The sequence below is a fragment of the Lissotriton vulgaris genome, unplaced genomic scaffold, assembly GCF_964263255.1.
Source record: "Lissotriton vulgaris unplaced genomic scaffold, aLisVul1.2 SCAFFOLD_262, whole genome shotgun sequence".
In the NCBI taxonomy this organism is placed as follows: domain Eukaryota; kingdom Metazoa; phylum Chordata; class Amphibia; order Caudata; family Salamandridae; genus Lissotriton; species Lissotriton vulgaris.
In genome coordinates this window covers 869655-892283 of record NW_028253771.1, presented here as the reverse complement: position 1 = coordinate 892283, position 22629 = coordinate 869655, and the positions used below count along the sequence as shown (strand labels likewise).

Sequence of the window (22629 nt, the reverse complement as noted above, 5' to 3'; positions counted from 1 at the left end):
AATGTCCGTGTGACAGAGTCTCTCCCCAATCGACCATTCATCTTATTTTGTTCTGTCGATACTATGAGCAAGCGCGTAAGCGTTGAATTATTCCACTTTTACGCCAAATGGGGTTGAGGACCTGTCGACCAGCATTCTTGGCACTCCAGCTGTTAGATTCACAATTCGTAGCAAAAAATGTAGCTCTTTTTCTAAAATCATGTTTGACGACTCGTAGCAAAATGGGGCTACCGTCCCTTTGATCTTATGCTTAACTGAATCAACTTGTAAATAGATTTTATGTAAAGTCTTTTAAATGCCACCTTGTGATGTAATAATGTGTTTTTATGCAACTGTATTCAAATTGTATGATGTACTTTTCATGATTATCCAAGTGTTAATCGAATAAAAGTTTTGAACTGAACTGACCTGCCCTCCCATAGGAATGCATGGGGGATACGTGTGTCCATGGTAGTTCCTGATGTGTGGAGAGTGCAGGGGGAAGTTTGGTATGGGCGGACTCATGAGATTGAATGCTGCACGATATGTGCAGATTTAATGTGTCTAGTGTGGAAGTGCTACTTCTAGAAGTTGACATGTCTGTGCAGTGAATGTGAATTGACTGTCTGGCTTGTGATTGGCTGGAGCTGGCTGGTGTGCCTGGCTCCAGGAGCCAGGATCGGTCTGCCCTGGTGGTGAATGGAGAGATCTGCATGTTGATGGGAGGGAGGAGGGCACCTGGGACCTGAATAGGTCTGGGCCTTCCCTCCACAATGCTGGCTCCACCCCCTGTGGTGTGTGATGTCCCTGGCCTGTCCTGTGAATAGGGAGAGGGGCTGAGCAAAAAAAAAGTGCTCAGGAACCAGTTACTTCTGGTTCACCCATTGCTTGCACCTTTGGGGACAAAGGAAATATGTGCTGTGTGGGTCATTTCTGGGGCCTTTGGTGATCTCTGGGCCCCCAGCGCCTCGTGGGCGCTTTATCTTGATTTCTGGGCAGAGCGCTGTCGTTTTCCCTCAGGGGGTGGGGGGAGTGCTCCTACTCTTTTACTGCCAGTGCGGGTGCCACCCTGCTTATTTTTATGCCCCCGAGTGTGCAGGTGCCCACCCCACGTCTTCGTTTTATTATAAATTATTAAGGGTGCCACCCCGTTTTAGAGGAGCCTTAGCAGGTGCCCACCCCACTTCTTTTATTTTGTTTTTCAGGGAGGCCCTCGTGTCTGCCCTCAAGAGTTCACCACCGCGGCCAACACAGGAAAGTCAGGCGGCGGGCGTGGCTTCCGGTTTCATTGAAGTCCCGCGCATGCCCGGCAGCCTGGAGAAGTTGCCTGCAGCCGCCCGAGCCCCGCGGGCTCTATTCCCAAGTCCCGGTCCCGAAATGGGGGACAAGGTGAAGACGCGCTCGAGGCACCTCAGCCGGGAGCTTGGTGGCGAGGGCAGTGGGGCTCCAATGAGTGAGGGGATTCCCCGAGGCCGAACTCAGCCCACCAGCCCCAGAAAGGAGACAGCACTAGCAGGAAAGGCAGCCCTGTAAGGAGAGGGTTGTCCCGGGTTGTCTCCTGAGAGGTCCCACTTGGCAGCAGGCCGCTCCAACTGTAACATGGGCCCTTTGTTGTTAGAGGGCCCAGAGGCGCCCACGCAGTTGTTGACCCCTAGAGCCAGAGTGGCTCCCCCATTTTTCAGCCCCATTTCCTCCCGAGCATGAGAGGCTTCCAGGGGGCACAGCTATCTTTAAGCACCATTTTTCAGGGGGCATGAATATTTTAGGAGCCAGAGTGCTCCAATGCACGCAGTTGATCCCAGAGCTTAGAAGGCTCCCATGCTGTGGCCATTATTCTAAGGGCCTGTGTCCTGTCCCCAGTGGTTGTGGGGACATGCTCCTTTCCAGAGCCAGATGGCTCAAGCGGTTTGCGCATTGGTTGTTCTAGAGCCTAGAGGGCTCAAACGATTGGCTCAGTTTATTCAGAGGGCCAGTGAGGGCCCATGCCGCAGTTTTGATTCACAGCTGCCCAGAAAGTAGTAGGCAGCTGCACCGTTTAAGTCTTACTTTCTAGGGACATATTCTTGGGGAACCCAGGAGTGAGACCCACTCCCTTTGCCCTACCGTGGCCTTCCACAGCTGTGCAGCACTTGGTGTCAGCTACAGCGTTTAGGCCCCAGTTCATTGTTCTCAGCTGCCCAGCAAGTAGTGGGCAGTTGCCATGTTTAGGCTTGGTGCAGTGGTGCTACCTTTACCTTCGCTGTCTAGGTAGCAGCCCTGACTCTCTGGACATAGGGCGTTTGAGCCCCCTTAATTGAGATGGCCAGGGAGGGATTATTACATTTAAAAGGTGCAGGCCCTAATGTGATTCATGTGCTATTGTGATTTATGTGCTAATGCTTTGGGTGTTAGGAAATGTATTGTGTATAGTATGTTTTGCACACCCTCTTGATACCTCTAGATATGGTTTATGCATAGGAGGTAGTTTCACCTGTTTAGGTTTATGGTAGGGAGATTATACTTCCCTGTGTGATTCACGCCTCTAGTGTAATGTTTACTTAGGTGGTGAGGGTCTAATGTAGTTAGACTTTTGGGATACTGTGCATGATGGATTTCATGGCACAGACTGTTGCAAGTGCAGTGATCATCAGTGTCTACTGGCTGTATGTTCTATGACCTATTTTTACTTGAATGTTTATGATTTAGTTCACCTTGACCAAGTTATCTATTTTTACCAAGTGCTTATGCTGACAGTGGTCCATGTGGCCCTGTCAGGTGTACATAATCCCTTGTAAATATTGCCCGTGCCAGTTGGCACAATGTATATGGTGTGATTACTATCCGATGTGTTTTGAGAATACAAAGGCTATTTTTGATATAACCTTGTGTGGAGTTCCTTTTGTGGGGGCCTGGGATGTTTTTGCTGGTGGGTGCGTGTGCAGATGCTTTACACATTCCCTCCAGGATAAGCCTTACTGCTCGTGCCATGCTACCAAGGGGGTGAGCAGGGGTTATCTTTGGTGTGTAACTCCCTTGCCCTGACTAGAGTGGTGGTTTCTGCCTGGCTTTGGCGCAAGCCTCAGCCAACCAGAAATCCCATTTCCAACAGTCCTCGACAGAGGAAATGCGCTGCTCCACAGTATCTAGGCGCGCTCCCTTCTAGTCCAACTTGGTGGCCATACTGTCCATCCTAAGAGTGAGGGTGTCTATTTTTCCATCTATGGCCTGTAGACTCTGCTGCCTCACCAGCAGAGTAAACTCACGAAGGTGTACTCGATTGTACCACCTCTAGCTCAGTATGTGAGTGCACCACTGTAGGCCGCGAGGAGAGGCGAGACTCAAAGGACAGCTTAGACTGTTGTTTACCAGACTTGCCCATTTTCCCGGTTCCCGTGCAGCCACCTGACAACTGATGTAATGGGCGCCCCTCACAGCCATCAGTGGCCATGACGTCTCCGCTTATCCACAGACCACGACCTCGATTCCCACACATGGGCATTCCACCAACAGAGTCCAGGAGTGACAGTTTGCATCGCCCCACTAGAATGTAGGCGCGTGGGTTTCCATTCATAAGTGGTGCCTCCAAGGGAGCTAGGTTTCCCATCAATTCATTCCCGGCCTCAGGTTACTGCTGTTCCTTTCCGCAGGCCCAAGCCACACTTACCGGAGCCCACAGCAGGAGAAGCATGCAAGGTCTTCTTCTGTGTGCTCCATCCGCAGTCAATTATGCTCCTTACTTGCCACCAGACACTAAGGGGGAACTTCCCAGCGCCAGGCGGGTTCGCCGCACGCTGTGTACACTTTCCTCCTCACTATCGGTCCGCAGTGTGCGTCTCAGCAATCCCAGATCACTCAGTTGGCGCCGCACGCGCGGGGGAACACCCGACTACTGTTTATACTCCAGTGTTATGAGCCGCACCTGCAGTTCCGCCACCGCGGGGTGCCAACTCGCAAATCGCTCCGATCGGGTCACACGCTGGTGCTTTTCGGCAGTGCTCCCCCGGCCACACGTCTCGCATCTATAGACAGGCTACAGATCTTCCGCCTACTGTTCCTGGGCCGGGTCACCATCTAACTTCGTCTCCAGCAGGGCCTGCACCTCATCTCATGTCGCCATCTAGGTGTGTTCCAGGCTGCAGTCCCGCACCTCACAATCACCGGGACATGGCTCTCGTCAGAAGCTCAAAGTGGTATTATTTACTGTCCCCTATCTTCCACCACACATCTCCATCCTTTAATCATGTGGATGCATACCGGTGATAATTGCAGGATTTCGAATTACAGCCTGGCAGAACAGCACTATTATGTGGCCATCTTGATGCTGGCTCTATAGCGCCCCCTTTCCCCACTTTCAATCATACTGACTAAATCCAGAATAAATAATTTACCTATTATCGATTGATAGCCCTCAGACTCTGAGGCCAAATACTCCGCGGGCATCATTCTAAACAAACTGGCTAGTTGGTCTTCCATGAAGCACATTATACCCATAACTCAAACAGGTTTTCACCAAGGGCACGGCAGTATTACGAATATCATGGCCTTAACTATGCTCATGGATGCTGTGAAGCAGAGCAAATACCCTCTATACCTCTGCTTCATAGATTACTCAGCGGCTTTTAAACACATTGACCGCATCAAGCTCTGGTATAAGCTGTACCGCTCTTAGACCAGCTCATTCAATTGCACACCAACACGTGGGTAAGAATTAAGTTAGGCGCTGGGAAGCATCTTTCAAGCATTATTTCCAAAACACAGGGCTAAAGCAAGGATGCGTTTTGGCCCCTCTGTTATTTAGCCTTTTCCTTGTGGATTTGTTGGGGGAGCTGGATAGTTGCTCCTCTCATACACCGGAACTAGGTGGCATGACACTGACAAATTTGTTATATGCTGATGATTTAGTCTAGATTAGCCGCACCCCATCGGACTTCAGCGCCTCCTAGATGAGACTCACAAATTCTTGCAACGGAATGTCCTAAAAATAAACTTCCAAAAAACCAAAACCATGGCAGTAAACCACCACAAGAGGGCAAATCCTAGCTGGAATCTGGCCGGCAAACGCCTAGACCAAGTATCGAGCTACAAGTATCTGGGCTTGATGTTAGACCATGTTAGACCATAACTCCTTCAAATTCGCATCTGGAAACTTTGCGAAGGAAGTGGGTCATGACTTATTTAGTGCTGAAGCCCCTAAAGAATAGGCTGCCGGACCTAACCCTTGACCCATTTTTAAAAGTACTGCTATCCAAACTGCAACCTACAATCACCTACGGAAGTAAATCTTTGGCTGGGAGAGACGCTGCAACTCTCGACAGTATAATGGTATCCGCCTACCGAGCGATTTTCCATCTTAAATATTCTTCACCAGCCCAAAAAAGGCTGGAATTTGGCCTTCAAAAACAGGCGGTAGAAAGAAAAGGAGCCTTGCTAAAAAGTTGGCATAAAATCGGAGCTGCTGAAATAAGGTCTTTGAATAACCATCTCTGGGTAGAGCTGCTCCGTACTGGGAAATTGCCAGCTAACATGTACCTTCAGGAATCCATCATAACTCTAGGCTTGACAGACGCCTGGACCATCTCAATGGGTCACTCTGCTTTTAAAAAATTAGTAACAAAGACAGCAAGATTAATATCATCTATATAGGACAAGAATGCATTGTCCAAATGTGCTCATGGATTAGCTGTACTCAATTATGATGTTCTTAATCCCCAAACCTATCTTAAGGAACAAAGATTGCCACAGAGGAAAAATTCCTAAGACTCCGGTTGAGGGTTGGCTTAATAAATCCATTCTTACCGCCTTGGGAAAGAGGATGTGACCAGCTTTGCCGCCTGTGCACCTGCGGCACGGAGAATCTTATTCATATTATACGAGACTGCAAGAATCTAAAGGACATACGAAAATCTTTGCTGAAACCACTCTTTAACCAGCATAGAGTCAGGTCCCGTAGACATGCAGTGATGCTGTGCTTTGATCCAACTTTAGTACAGCTAAACTGCAGTCTTATAAATTTCTTCAACCTACCTGAACAAAGGCTGAAAAATCAATCTTTCATTGTTACGAATTAGATCCGTATATGGCCTTTACTCTCCTAGACCCAACCTTGTATTGCTACATAGAGGTTTCTTAACTAGTATTGTGACACTACAAGCAGGTACAATCGGTAGACTTAACTTGCCGCGCAGGAGCTATTATCAGTTCAAACAGATAACCCTCACCAAACTGACTTAACAGACTGAGCATTAACTGCATTCGGGATCTAAGCATTTATGAGTCAATCAGTAACGTCATTTTCAAAACAAATTCTTTTTTTTAAGGATATTACAAAGTAGCTACTTTAACCTTGTAATTTTTACATTTAAGTATAAAAGGAAGAGAGGGGCTCTTGGTAACCCAAAGGGAAATGGAGCGCCGATATACTGAAAAGTAAAACAAAGAGGTTTCCCTATGGGGAGTATTATTTCCTGCTTATAAATCAGGACTCAAACTGTCAAACACCAATCACACCATTCGTTTTGTGGAGCTGGAGAACACTTACCAAAAAGGAACATACCCAACCAAGTTAATGATTAAAAAAGTATACAATTTATTATAAAAGAATATACAAAGATATCAATGAATTGTCAGTTAAAAACATGTACATCACAAATAAAAAACACAATTAAAACCACCTAATGTGGACGTGGAGAAATTAGTCAAAAGAGACACTAATATCGGTCTTTGTCATATCATTTCGGACCCTCGTTTGTCAACAATAAGAGGAATATTATTCCTTTGGACCAAATTTGTTGTTGGCAACGCCGAATATGATTTAGGGATTGGCGTCGACGCGTTTCGGAAGAATCAAGTGATAATGGCTTCCTTCCTCAGGACAGTTTGTATGTATTCTCCACACGTTAAATATCAAAACCGCGATGGTTATATTGTCAGTAGTGATCTACCAGATGCGTAATGTTCCTCTGGCTTTCGCTTGTGGTAACATCAGGCTTCCACAATCCTATCTCAATATGTAGGAAGGCGCTTATTATTTCACAACTTGTCTGTTTGAAGATAGATCCAAAACGGACTTTGCACAATCCTTGTTTATTGCACAATTGGGCAGGATACATTTGGTGCCTCCCTTCTGTTCTTTAGCGCTGTGTATTGCGAAAGTTGCGGATCAGATTTCTGAAATGGGGTTTCTGTTTTGCAGCCGGGTAGTGTAATACACGTGGCTAGTTTAAGCACACGGCTGGTTTTCCCGGGACTGCTCTGCGTGGCGTCTTTTCGATCACCGCTTCGTTTGTTGATAATTCATTTTTTTTTTTTTTTAATTATCAACAAACGAAGCGGTGATCGAAAAGACGCCACGCAGAGCAGTCCCGGGAAAACCAGTCGTGTGCTTAAACTAGCCACGTGTATTACACTACCCAGCTGCAAAACAGAAACCCCATTTCAGAAATCGGATCCGCAACTTTCGCAATACACAGCGCTAAAGAACAGAAGGGAGGCACCAAATTTATCCTGCCCAATTGTGCAATAAACAAGGATTGTGCAAAGTCCGTTTTGGATCTATCTTCAAACAGACAAGTTGTGAAATAATAAGCGCCTTCCTACATATTGAGATAGGATTGTGGAAGCCTGATGTTACCACAAGCGAAAGCCAGAGGAACATTACGCCTCTGGTAGATCACTACTGGCAATATAACTATCGCGGTTTTGATATTTAACGTGTGGAGAATACATACAAACTGTCCTGAGGAAGGAAGCCATTATCACTTGATGCTTCCAAAACGCATCGACGCCAATCCCTAAATCATATTCGGCGTTGCCAACAACAAATTTGGTCCAAAGGAATAATATTCCTCTTATTGTTGACAAACGAGGGTCCGAAATGATATGACAAAGACAGATATTAGTGTCTCTTTTGACTAATTTCTCCACGTCCACATTAGGTGGTTTTAATTGTGTTTTTTATTTGTGATGTACATGTTTTTAACTGACAATTCATTGATATCTTTGTATATTCTTTTATAATAAATTGTATACTTTTTTAATCATTAACTTGGTTGGGTATGTTCCTTTTTGGTAAGTGTTCTCCAGCTCCACAAAACGAATGGTGTGATTGGTGTTTGACAGTTTGAGTCCTGATTTATAAGCAGGAAATAATACTCCCCATAGGGAAACCTCTTTGTTTTACTTTTCAATTTTTACATTTAATACAATCTCCGATATTATTGTTTATGTATTATATGCAACAGTTTTAATGAATCAAGCATAATAAAAATGTACTTACTAGGCAGGAAAGGTTTTCTTTCCTTATAAAATTACACCCCCCACTATCTTGTCATCATTCTACACCATATAAATACATCTATAAGTGCTCCTGGGTAATTCGTAGGTCACAGCATGCCCAGGGCTGCAGCGGAACGGGAAGGACCCGGTGATGAAGCATGCCACAAAGGGAAGACTGGTGGGTGCGGATTATATTAGAAAACAAGAGTTTTCTTCAACTTTTGGAGAGTTAGTTTGTAGGAAACTGATAGGCCCCTTTTGCTTCTGATACGTATTGGTCGGAGGACAAGCCTATCTGTCCATCTGTCTCCCCCTTAGAGTTGATATCACTACAAGCTCTGGCCAATTCGAGATCTCAGACCTGAATGGCAAAATGCAGTGTAGCTGGAACCACCTTAGGTATTTAACAAAAACACTGGGATGCCGTTTATGGATTATATATTATAGAAAGGTTTTGAATATACAAGTGTTAAATCCGTTCAGTAATTATGTAGTAAGTATATCAATCTTAGATAGACCTGGATGGGCCCCTGGGGTCATCGGACAATGAGTGTATTCCTGATAACACCATTAGAGAATCATATTACTAATTCATTAATGCAGTTGTTTTGAAGCTCATAATTATATCAAGAATATGCATTCATACTTTTGCAACTTTGTTACTCATCGCGTATGTAATGCACAAAATAATCCATCATCAAGGTATCTTTTCCCTGATGAAGCGAGGCCTTCACGCGAACCGCATGGGTTGGCTTAGACATGGGCAAAAAAAATGATGTTATACACAATATGTAACAGATCTGGATATCATTTTCAAGTTTAAAGTCAAATATAAAGACTCAATACATGAGCAATGATACTAAGGAGCCTTGGGTCCCTTTTTTATTTCCTTGGTATTCCCAACTGACTTGGATATTATAGAATATTGGAAGAAATTGAGGGCATTTTCTGAAGCCCCAATTTGAACCCTTACTTATTTGTTTAACACTAAAGTGCAACTGTGCAGACCTTCCATACATGTCTTTGAGGCAAGCACAATACCCATATCACAGATATCAGAGTATTTAGAAGCCTCATTCATCAATTGCAAAATGTATTTTAGGGTGCCATGTGATGTCATTACTATCAATGTATCTGCTGAATAGGTAATCCATCTGGGATGTCATGCTGACCACTGACAAGTCCCCCTGTGGGTCCTTTGTGGAGAATGGCGATTTACCTGTGTTGTGATGCTGACAGTAGACTGTGGTTCCGTTGTGGGGTAAAGGGGTGTGGTAAACCTTCCCAGCAGGCTTTTCAGAGCTAGTGCAACGTTGCCGAGTTTGAGACCTTCCGGACTCTCAATTGCAATCTTGATTTTCTGATAGAAGAGGGAGGTTGGCTCCATTTCACTATACAGCTGGAGCAGAGTTTTCTCTGTCACATAATCCCGCAGGCAGACACCTTGATCCAGGAAAAGCTGCACGAAATGTGGCTTGTTTTCAGTCAAAGCCAGAGTAAGCGCTGGATACAGGTCTTCAGGCTGTAAAGGTGAAAGAGATAATCCATTAATCATCGGGTGGCACTTGTGCCTGTATTGATTGATTGAGAGAAGTACACTCTGCAAATTGGAAGAGCTGGGACTACATGAGGAACATGTGGTTAGGTGGTAACTGGGAGCCAGTCCATGCGGAATTGAACATTATACAAAGCACAAACAACATTACTTGTCAGACAAGATCATTTGGCTATTACAGTAGGAGAAGCCATTGTCCACAAGACTGAACGTTGTGCATTAACTCTTTGAGTTGAAGGACACTTCACATTTAAAGACAGTTCTCCAATGTAAAAATGTGAACAAATCTAAAGAACCTAATGCAAAATGAGTCATTTGCGGTTTCAGACTTGTAAAGTACGGAGAAGCTATCAGTAAAGTTCTATGAAGGTCCCTAAGCAGGCAGAGACCAAAATACACACAGATACAGCAGGTGAGATTGGAAACTACAAAAGCCACAAATCTAACGTCTCTTGATCCAGGGGTTCTTTTATGCTCAATAAAGAAAGAAGTGTGATGTCCAAGGTTTGCTATCTGACCAGAAGGCCTGTGCAGCCACTCATGAAACAGGTCTGATTAAACTTGGCCCAGTTCTGTACACAAAGATAAAATATAACAAACACTAGTGGAGGACTAGAGAGACAAAACATTGGCCATTATACAAAGCAGTGAAAGTGCGCACGCGCACACATGCAAAGACACACAAAGTACTGTAAGAAAGGGTTGGAAGCACAAGAGGCTTCTCCTAAGCCCAATGCAAATATAAGGATTCTTCTTCACAGATAGGATATCAGAGTTTCAAAGCTAAGAAGTAGCGTCAGAGTTTCAGTGGGAACATAAAACACCAGCATCATAAGCAGAGCCAACACCACCTGCTCAGAACAGCTTTAAATATCACAGAACACAAGGACCAAGGACAAGTGGACTGGGTCCTATCTCATTGTGGAAAGGAAAGGGGAGATCACGTATTTTATTAACTTAGGCACCCCTAGGAGTCCCTGGAGAGTACTCCACGTAAATTGCCTAAAATCACACCAAAATAGAGCCAACATGGTCATGCTGATAGTCACTGACGAGGGACGGGAGAAGGAGACAACCTTTCCCTGAGTTATCAACATTCCCTCAAGATGGTACAATGAAGGGTGTAGTCATACCTGGCACTCTCACTGCACAACAGCAGACTGACTGCAGGAATATCCCCAGCCAGTGTATAGAGCACTTCTCCTTGACCCCTGGACAGACAATATGATACCCATGGTGTGGACACTAGTGACCGCTTCCCTGTCAAGATATACAGACTGTGATCAAGTCAAGGTCAGCAACAAAGCTGAGGTTACTATTACCAAGATGCTAGGGCTTGGGATAATTGAACCCTCTGCCAGTCCCTGGGCCAGCCCAGAGGTTCTACTCTGCACACCTCACAAAAAGGATGCCAAAGTAGAGATGAGGTTTTGCATGGATTACAGAGGTTTAAATGCAATCACAAAGCTTGATGCCCACCCTATCCCAATTTCAGATGAGCTTATTGAAAAGCTGAGGGCAGCCAAATTTCTCAGCACCTTCAACTTGACGTCAGGGTACTGGGAGATTGGCTTGACCCAAGCAACAAAGGAGAAATCTGCATTCTTTACCCCAGAGGACCACTTTCAATTTAAAGTGATGCCCTTGTGATTAAAGAATACATCTGCACTTTTCAAAGGTTGGTGAATAGAGTTGTCACGCCTGGATGAACTTAGTGTAGCTTATCCGGACGTTTTTGCTGTCTTTAGCTCCACCTGGGTGGATCACCTGGTCTACCTCAGAAGTTCTGCAGGCTCAGCACCAGGCAGGCCTCACAATCAAGGCAAGCTAGTGCCAGACTGGGCAGAGTACTGTAGTGTACCTGGGCCACCTTGTAGGTGGAGGCCAGGTAAGACCCCTCCATCCCAAGATGGAGACTATTCTGGACTGAGAGGCACCAAAAGACACAGACCCAGTCTAGGGCATTGTTTGGCCTGGCTGGCTACTAAAGGAAGTTTGTGAGGGGGGTATGGAACCATTGTGGCCCCTCTCGCTGATTTAATCTAAAAAGAAACAGGCGAATAAAGTCGTTTGAACGGCAGGCTGTCAAAAGGTCGTTGAACCCCTGAAAACAGACCGTCTTAAAAGCACCTGATTGTGGGAATCACTTCATTGTTCAAACAGATGCTTCTGAACATGGGATTGCAGCAGGGTTGTAACATACCAACGATGAAGGCCAGGATCAACCAGTTGCCTATATTAGTAGGCAACTCCTACCCCAAGAGCCACGTTGGAGTGCCATTGAGAATGAAGCCCTTGCTGTGGTTTGGTCCCTGAAAAAGCTAATACTCTACTTGTTTGGCATTCACTTCAAAGTTCAAACTGACCACAGGCCTCTCGGGTGGCTGATGCAGATGAGAGGACAGAACCCCAAGTTATTGAGATAGTCCATTTCCCTACAGGGGATGGACTTTGTAGTGGAACACAGACCAGGGACAGATCATGCCAATGCAGATGGCCTTTCCAGGTTTTTCCACTTAGACAATGAGAACTACCATGAGGGAGGTTAGTGTTCATCATCTTTCATCTGGCAGGGGAGCATCTTAGAAAGTGCTCTTTTTGTCATGGTCACTCTACTTTTTGCTCTAGGTGCTGGGCCCAATTCACAAAGGTAAACTTAGACCTTTGGTCTAAACTTTGACCAAACGTCTAAGTTTACGACTTTGAGAATTCACAAAGGGCATTTATGAGTAGTATATATTTATGTCCGCACTCATCTACGCCCTGAGTGCGGACATAAATGTAATAACCGTAAATGCCCTTTGTGAATTCCCAAAGTCGTAAACGTAGACGTTTGATCTAAGTCTAGAGCAAATGTCTAAGTTTACCTTTGTGAATCGGGCCAAATGTTTATAGCTCTGAAAGTGCACTTGGATTTGTTAACCAGGTCCCAGTGCCAGTGCTTTTTACCTTAAACTAACAGTTGAATTGGTACACCCAATGGGCAAGCCCTTATCACGCCTTATATAGATGGCACTAAGGGTACCCAGGGCAAGAGTTCATGAATTGCTTTTAAGTGCGTCCACATGGAACTTGTCCCATGAGAATACTTCTTTGCAGTGCCCCCTGGATAACTGCTTGCAGCAAATATTACAATGCCCATATTTATCTGTTTTACTTGAGGACTGCAGAAATATAAACACCGGCCTGTTAGAGAATTACAAAAATTTCAACTGACTTCAGACTTGATTCCTGCCTTGAAAAAGCCCATGGCCATTAGGCCACCAGGGCGAAACACGTGACGGTTGTTCTTTCACATATGCAACAATAAATAAAAACCACACATGCAAAACCACTAAAGAACGCTTGAAATTTCTTTTTGGACCACCTTTGAGAGACTGAGGGCACAATCCTCCACCTTCTTCTATACCATATTTATCTGTAAACTTCTTTCACCTGAAGATATTGTAAAATGCTTCAAGACATCTTTGTTTTCTTGGAGGTGGTGTATCTTCCTCCTCATCCTTAACAGGTTCTGGATGTTCATCCTGGACAGAATATGAAGCTTCAGCCATTGTATGAAAGAGCACCATTAGTACTCAATCCTCGTTTGAGAGTTCACTATTTTGGGGTGTGGTCTTCATTGTACATGGATGGGGTCCTAATGTACCCAGTCAAAAGGCAAGGTTTGGGTGTATCATCGAGCGAATACACTAATCCAGTGTGTAGATTAGCAGATAAACAAAACCCGCAAAATTCGTAATTTTCTTGAGAAATAGATATAGTGTGCCAGATATATACTTGTAAATATGCTCACACTGAGGTCATTAATTAAAAACAGAGGGATGTACATATTTAAAATATGTTTTTGAATTTTCAACTAATCTGCAGATTTGAATTCACAGGTCCATTCTGATCACGTGATTGGAATTAAAAACCATAGAGTACTAGTCCCATCTAGGTTTTCAAACCTGCAGAGGTCCTGCTGATCCCAAAAATAATTTATCAAAACTGATTTAATTAGATTTACAAAAACATTATATATTTTACATTAAGTACATCTGTGATTTTTACATTCTAAAAGGTATATAAAGTATTGTTCTAAAAAAAGAATGTCTAGTTAAAAAAAAACTAAATTAACCCCTTTGTTGCCAGACGCCCCACGTGCAAAGTTCTTTTTTGGCTATTTGGGGTAATTTACGCTTAGAGCCCCATACCTTTTTGTTGAAATAAGGTATCCACAGCAAATTTGTGTCCTCTTCTTCCAACATTGAGGAACCCAGAGTTTGTGTATTCCCTTGGAGGGGACCAAGAAATTAGGCAAAATACAGGTACATTTTGTTTTTTTTGTTTTTTAATTTTCAAAAACCTTTATTCTTCACTTAGCATAGTACACGGCATATCATGCACAGCGTTGGCGCGGTCATCCTGTGATGTTCTACTCAGCTATACAATGTGATCATGTTTAACAGCCATTTAGCCGGCATCCCGGGGGCCCGGCGGCAATCAATTATCAAGGTGAGCAGGAGCCTCTGATTACACTTACAAGTACAGAGCATTATATAGGTCTCAGATGCTCCATACAAGAACGTATTTACATGCACGTGCACATATCATGACTGTCTCAGTGAATCACATACCTAATTCCGTATCATTGCAACAGATCTTAATCCTTAAAGAAACATTCTACCCCAACAAACCCCCACCCCCCTTACATGCCAGCAGTTATGCTCCCTGTTAGTGTACCTGTGTATGCGCTATCAGCTATCCCCTCCCACTGCCTATCACCATGAAGTGCTTGTCTCTCCTTCCGCGTCCAACCTATCTTGACAAGAATGCGGTGCAGAATAGTTCTGTTCCAAGTTCAGCCCCTCCGCTTGGGGTATTAAAAATGTAAGTGCTTCCAGCTTTCAACTCCCTGTGTAAACGGGCACCATACTTCCCAAACCCCAGGGGGCTAGTTCAGTTTTCAGGTTTTTAATGTCTTTAATTCGATAATAAAATCATAAAAGATAGGAGTAGGAAACATTACAAAACTTTGACAAAAAACTTAACGCTTTAAGCTAAAACAGATTATTAAATTAGGTTAATTATACAAGACATATATAAACCCATGACTAAAAAAGCAAAGAACATGGTACAATTAAGATGGACTCCTTCTAGCCCTAATTGCCCATCCTAAAAATTTGGCCAGAGATATCACGAAAATTTCCGTGGTGTTAGTTTTCAACATCCAAATTGCCTCGGAAGACCTTCTGCATGGAAGAGATTTGAACAGGGGTTTTAGCCATGTGGAACGAGGCTCGGAATACTGCGGACAGGCAAACAATAAGTGACCTTCTGTTTCTTTTTGATCTGGGCACCAGCTACAAAAACTGGAAGCGGTTTTGCCCCAGGATGATGTAAATGAATTCAAAGGTAGGGCACCCACACGGAACGGATTATAAAGTTTCTTGTCCAGTGGCCTGGTGATGATATCCCAGTATGCCTCACGGGATGGGTCCGTCTTAAAGCTTAAGAATCGCCCCGTGAGGTTACCAGAGCTGGAAGCAGTTACCAAAGAATAGCGGGTTGAAGCCCAAAAAAGTTCTTTGAATTCTTTTTTTGATGGAAAAGTGTTGGTCCCTGGGGAGACCCACAGATGTTGTAGACCCATGTCGTGCAGGCTCTTTTTCACCGAACGAAGCCAAGGGATTCGTTCTGAGCCCCCCATGGACCTCACCTCAGCTAACTCTTTAGCAAATAGTTCGAGATCCGGGCAAGTCCATAAACGCCTCCAAGTAGCCACTACTCGGAATCTCGCCAGATCTGTGATTGGTTGGCAGCCCATATCGTGACAGAGGTATCGATGGGGAAGACTGCGGTAGCCCTACCAAATTCCGTAGAAATTTACACTGAATTTTATAAAGACTGGAAAGGTCCATATACCCCCATAGCTCAGCCCCATAGAGTATGGCAGCATTTATTTTAATGTCATATATTCTCAGGGCAGGGATAACCCGTTTGGTGATGGATTTCTTCTGCTCGCGCAGAAGACAACCAGTCAACTGGGCAAATTTTAAGTGCTGCTTCGCGATTTGATCTTTCCACGACAGACGGCGGTCCAAATTGACCCCCAGATAAGTCATGGTTTCAACTTGTTCCAAGTTGACCCCGCTCAACTGAACGTTACTGCGTATGAAGTTATTCCTAGTTAAAACCATAAACTTGGTTTTACCCACATTTACCTGGAGGTCATTTATCGCACAGAACTCCTCAAAACGGTTCAAGGCCCGCTGTAGGCCTGAGCGGGTCTTGGAAAGGAGTAGGGTGTCGTCGGCGAAGATAAGCATGGGGAATTTGGTCCCTGCCAGGATCGGGGCATCAGTGTGGGTGGCAGAGAGGAATTTTACCACTTGGTCTATAAAAAGCAGGAAGAGAGTGGGCGCGGGAACGCACCCCTGTTGGACTCCTCGGGTTACAGGGAAGGAATCCGTATGTTGACCCTGTGCTCCCCACCTTACCCTAGCATAATTCTCTTCGTGCTAGTTATATTCCAATCCCACTGCTAGGTCCCCCATTACTCTTGCTCCGTCTGCACCTCAAGGGATTCCAGGGGATCTAATGCCTCTTCTAGCTCTATTTCCTACTCTTCCCCTGCGCTTATGTAAGTCTGGTATAGGCCCCAGAAGTTTAGGGCGGCTCCTAGGTGGGAGCAGCTCACTGTATATTTCCGATTTTGTACAATACAGCAGGTCTCCGGCCCATCTCTTCTTGGTCGGTAACGGGCCTCTCATCCAGCACATGGCAACCACCCTTCTGGCTATTAGAAGGGCCATATCTACCAGACGTCGCTGGGCAACTGGCAATAGTTTGGAGTATTCTATTAGCGCTAGTTTCTGTTTTGCAGGTATCTCAGAGCCCACTATTAGACTAAGTTCCGAAAAAACTTAATTCCAGAACTTGTTAACGTCCGGATAGTACCACGCCATATGGATAAAATCTGCAACCTGGGCATGACATCGTTCACAATCCGCTGTTTGTCTAAGCCCGTAGCGGTGTAATCTCTCTGGCGTATAGTAAACCCGTTGGATAAATTTAAAATGTATCAATCTATGTCTACCGTTAAGAGACCGTTTTCTCGTGCTAGTGCAGCAATACTTCCACTTCTCATCGTCTATTTGTAATTGCAGATCACGCTGCCAGTCTGTCCTAGCCTTGGAATACTGGAACTGTTTATATTGGACACCTAGTTTATTGAGATTGGTGACCAGCTTGCGGTAGGACGGCGTGTTGATTACGTATGTGAGCTCCGGGACTTCTGGTGGTTCCTCCATATCCGGGCCCAACAGATCTAGTAAAGCACTTCGGACTCTGGAATTGAAAACGCAGCAAAAGCAAAGCTCCTTTCTGCGAGGAAGAGACCTGCTCCCAGGTTTTAGCCACCCCATCCATGAATAAGTCCTGCATCCTTGTAATTCCCAGTTCGTGTAGCGCCCTGGTGACTCCTTTTTCTTTCAATGGTGCCAGCCAAACCGCCCAGTCCATCTGCATCAGTGGGGAGTACAGAAGTTCGCAGTTCTGCGCCTGCGTCAACGCATGCCAAGCGTGATTGGTAGTCTTGATGGAGTCTAGTGGGCCAATGGCGCGGTCTACCGGGAAGCAGGTAGTGGCTGGCAAGGGGGAAGGGTCCGCAAACAAATGTTCAAGGGTTACGTGCGGAATGCGGGGGTCCCCATGCACCCATATGTGGAGGTGGGCTGCCTGTGCGATTCTATAGTATCTCTCCATGTCTGGCACGCCCAGACCCCCCCATTTCGTAAGGAAGCATTAGGGTTGTCCACTGGACTCTGGGCTGTTTACCCGCCCATGCCAGTTTAATGAGCACCTGCGTCAGTTGTCTGAAAGGCCTTGGACAGGACCACCGGGATATTATCAAACAGGAATAGGAATCTAGGCAGGACCACCATTTTCATGATGGCTATCCTGCCCATTAAGGACAATGGGAGCTTGCACCATGCGTCCACGTCCTCAACTAGTTTTGCATATGCAACCCCATAGTTTTCCCTAACGAGTATGTCTGGATCAGTATGTAGCTGTATCTCCAGATACCTGACAGTCAGTAGTCCACTGCAGTGGGTATTCCATTTCAAAGGGCAAGGTTACCGGCGTCAACGGGAAAGCAACCGATTTGGCCCAATTCACTTTCAGCCCCGAAAGGGCACCAAATCGCACAACTTCTCTCAGTACAGACAGGAGGTTCGTTTCTGGGTCGCGGACGTAAAGGAGTGTATCGTCAGCGTATGTAGAAATACCAATTTTATATGTTGGGAAGCGGATACCTTCCAGACTGTGGTATTCCCTAATCGCGCACGCTAGAGGCTCCGCCACGAGCGCATATAGAGGGGGGAGAGAGGGCACCCCTGTCTGGCTCCCCTGCTTATGTCGAATGAGTCTGTGACTCCGTCTCCTATCTTCAGTCTCGCTGTGGGTTTGTAGTACAATGCCCCCAGCATCTGGAGGAAAGGTTCACCCAGTCCCAGCTTTCTTAGGACTCTAAGCATGAAGCCCCACTCCACAGAGTTGAAGGCCTTCTCCATGTCTAGGAAGATTGTTAGTGCGGTGTTTTCCTGACGCACATGCTGCATAGTCCCCAGTTCAGTACGAATATTGTAAGTTAGATTCCTATTGGGGACGAAGCCAGCCTGTTCAGGCACTACCAGGACCTTAGCAAATATTTTGGTGTCAACATTTATCAAAGAGAGTGGTCTATAGGAGCTACATGCAGTTGGGGGGTTTTCCGGGCTTTAAAATAGTTATGAGCAGAGCCTCCCTCATAGAGACAGGCATGCTGCCCTCCTCACAGATGTCGTCAAATAAAGTGAGCATGTGCGGGACAAGTTTGTCTTTGAACGCTTTATAAAAGCCCACAGTCAGTCAGTCTGCCCCTGGTGCGCTACCAGTGCGCATACTCGCCAATGCCTCCAAGATCTCATCCTTCTGTATGGGCGACATTAGGAATTCCCTATCTGAGTCAGGCAAGAAGGGCATTTTGATGTAGCTGAGGTAATAGTCGATTTCCTCCTCAACCTGTAACGACCTAGACTTATATAGATCAGCGTAGTACTCTGAAGTTTGAGGATCTCCACCTCATCAGTGATAGTCTCCCCTTCCGGTGTAAGCAGTTCTTCTATCACTAGCGGTCGTCTATAACCACACCTCATTCTTGCCAAAAGTGAGCCAGGTCTCTCCCCTTCACCATACGTTCGGGCCGTGGCGTATTTGCCCATGTGTTGTATCTCCCTATCTGCCTCTTCATGATATTCAGCAAGTAAGAGTTTGATTTTCGAAGCGTTGTCAGTGTCTAAGTCACCCTGCAATTGCCCCTCCATGTCAGCCAATTGGGTTTCTAGTTGCTTCAGCCTTTTCCGTATAGCTTTAAGCACACTCGAGTGTTTGGACATTGCCATGCCCCTAATGTAGACCTTAAATGTATCCCATACTGTCTGGAAACTATCTACAGATCCCAAGTCCACCTCAAAAAAGGTGTCTATATCTTCCGCGAGTTCGCCCCTGAATACAGCATCCAGAAGGGAATAGGGAGGGAACCACCAGGTGAATGGGGGAATAGTTTTCCCGGGGACTGCTAGTACCAGGAGTATAGTGGAGTGGCCGGAGAGGGTGCGGGGTAGTATCATGCACCTCTTTATGCTATTAAGCAGTGCCTGGGACGCTAGCCAGTAGTCTATTCTTGTGTGGACATTATGATAGGCCGAGTAGTGTGTGTATCCACCTTTTGTGGGGTGTTTACATCTCCATACATCAACTAGGTCTAATTTAAGCAGTTCTGACTGCATGTGCAAGGCCGAGGCTGCTGGTCTTCGGGCCGGCCCTGTCGACCTATCCAGGTCTGGGTCAATCACAAAATTAAAGTCACCCCCCATAGCATTCTAGAAGTGACATGAGTTCTACAGTGTGCCGCCAGCGCGGAGTAAAACTCAGGGTTATCATAATTAGGCCCGTAAACATTCACCACCACGAGGTCATGTCCTTTCCCAACACACCTGGCAATAACATACCAGCCCTCCGGGTCTGCCACGAGGGGCGTGAGTTTATGCTTAGATTTAGGATTGACCCATGTGACCACACCTTTAGAGTGTGTTGTGAACCCCGCTGCCACACTATGTCCCCCGAACCATTTGGCCAGCAGCATCCTACTGTTAAGTGGGATTCTTGAAGCAGGGCAAGATCAATCTGGTGTCTGTTTAAATAGCTGAGCACTTTCCTTAGTTTACGGTAATCGTTTAGCCCCCTCACATTCCACGACAAGGCATTCAATTCCTGCAGATCAGACGCCGCATTCACCTCATTTGTAGCGGTCATTACAGCGGTGAGATCGATGAATCAGAGACAGTGTTAGGTCGACTCTGTACGTCGGCGCCAGTAGCTTCGAGCTCAGTGCCGCAAGCAAACAGTAGGCAGGACTAGGAAACACTTTGCATGGCATACCTTTGAGCACCCCTCCCCCAGTAATTCTCCTATATGTAAAATCGGGCAACATTCTGCTTGACTCTACTTTCATTACCCCCAAAACAAAACAGTATTCCCTCACACACGTTCCCCCCACCCACAGCCGGACACCCCCAACCTGGCCTGGCAGGATCCGGTCCCCCCCACCAATTCCCAACTGTAAAGGCATCTCGGTTTATTCCCAACAAATACCCTCTTTGGGGCGGGTAAAGCTAAAAGCACTAGGGCGGAGGTCGCCAGAAGAATCACACAACAGAACATCAGTATAGTACTTTGCGAAGTCGCCCCAAATGCCATCACCCTAATCAATGACCATCAACGTGAGGCCGGATCAGGGTTCAGTGGGTGTCACCCATCCAGTCCCCCCCCCCCCCACCGCACTCTCCTCATAGTAAAGTTCTATGGTTGTGTGCATTAAGTTTTATACTGACACCATTGCCCCAGTTCATTTCAGTAGAGACACATGGCTGTCTTCTGGCACATATATAATGGAATGATCTCACCCCTCTGCAATGTCGCTGTCTGGTCTCCGAGCACTTCCACCTCTTGTCAGCAGCGCTTCACAATGTCCAGGGGCCACATCAAGATGAAGGTCCATTGTTACTACACCCCCAGTTTCGAGTGAGTTCGAATTCGGGCTGACCAGCGGGTCGCCAGGCAGTCTATTCCTGCTCGTCCAGGTGGCTGCTTTCTTCCTGTGCTTCGGCTTGGCTTCCTGGGCTGCTCCTCTGCTCCCTGGACCATTCCTTTAGCGATTTCTGGAGTTCCTTGGGATCCGTAAAGAAGTGTGAGTGACCCCGTCTGTTGATCCTCAATTTTGCAGGATAGAGCATTGCATAGTCTAGGCCAAGGTCTCGCATCTGTTTCTTGTACGGAGCGAAATGACATCTCTCCTCCTGCACTTTCGCCGTGAAATCCGGGTACAAGGAGATCTCCATGCCCTCGTATTGAAGCTTCCCTTTGTCTCTGGCCACCCGCAACGCCGTGTCTCGGTCTCTGTAATTCAGCAATTTCCCTATTATCGGCCTCGGTGGCACTCCCGGTCGCGGTCCCAGCGTGCGGTGAGCTCTTTCTACAATAAACATCGGCGAGAAGACATCGTCCCCCAGCAGAGTGATCAGAAGTTTCTCCACAAAGAGTACCATCTTCCCGGTTTGTGTCGACTCCGCAATTCCAGTGATACCAATGTTCGAGCGCCTCGAGCGGGCCTCCAAGTCCTCCGACTTATCATGGATGACCTGAAGAAGTCTGGAGAACTGCTGACAGTCCTTATCCCATTCCGTCTGTGCTTCTTCCACCTCAGTGAGATGCCTCTCAGACATGTCTAGCCCCTCCGCATGCTTATCCACCCTCTCCGACATGCGATCCATACGATGGGTGAGCGCGTCTATCTTCGAGCCAATGGACGCCATGCCGTCTTGTAACCCTTTCTCCATTGACACAAGCATGTCTTTTATATCCGCGTACATTGTACCTTCTAGGCCTTTGTTCCTTGGCGATGGTTCAGGAGCTAAGTCCTCGGGTACCTTTGTTCTGCTCTTGTCAAACGCCAGTTTGGTCTGGGTCTCATCACTCTTTCCCATGTTGCGTAGTCAGGGAGGTCAGAGTCCCGGTTCACCGCGTGTGTTCAGGGTTAGGGTCTGTCGCGATAGCTGGCCCCTGTATCACAGTTATGCTCGCTCCTCGCAGTGCACACGTCACTCCTGGGTCAAGTGGATACAATAGACAGTTATGTCAGCAAACGTGGCTCAGTTTTTGTGGGCTGAGTAGGCGGTAAGACCGCTCCCTTGTCTCCAAGCAGCCCCAATGTGCCAGAGATGGCCTCAGACACAGGGCAGCAGTCTGTATCTGCGTGGGGCGAGCAGCAACCTGGCCTCCAATGCCAACCGCCCAGTCGCTTTCCCCAGTGTAGGATTCACACACTGCTTGCGCTTTTCTTTGTATACGTGCCAGACCCCCACTGGTGACGGCCTTCCAAAACAACGGGCACTTTATAGATATACTGCTGCAATTTTGTTGTGTAAGCAGAATTCCTATGGAACCGTTAGGGCAAGACGTGCAGGCGGGATGCTGGGAGACACCAAGGTGGCATCTGTAGGCGGTATTGTACTAGACTGTGCAGTTCATCCCCACCTCTCTCGGGGCAGTCGACTTTCAACCGCTCTGCTCCTCTGAAGTCCTGCCACTGCGCTGTAGGGACTGCGAGGGTAAAGAGAGGGGGCCAGGTGCAGTCAGGCATATAGCTCCACGAGGGTCAGCCGCTCTGCACTCTCACGCCCGTAAGAGGGGGGGCACACCAGTTCAAGGGGAGGAGCGGCACCCAGGTAGTATTATATACGACTAGGCTCCACCGG

The 22629-nt window shown here is 46.5% G+C and overlaps 1 protein-coding gene across 1 annotated transcript in view; it reads right to left on the bottom strand.

Moving 5' to 3' along the window:
* LOC147660770 (transient receptor potential cation channel subfamily M member 2-like) overlaps positions 1-22629 on the bottom strand; it is a 979384-nt gene that overhangs the window by 773408 nt on the left and 183347 nt on the right. Inside the window, exon 12 of the mRNA XM_086951478.1 lies at positions 9452-9754. Coding sequence (XP_086807604.1) covers positions 9452-9754 — 303 coding nt within the window. The remainder of the gene's footprint in view (positions 1-9451; positions 9755-22629) is intronic.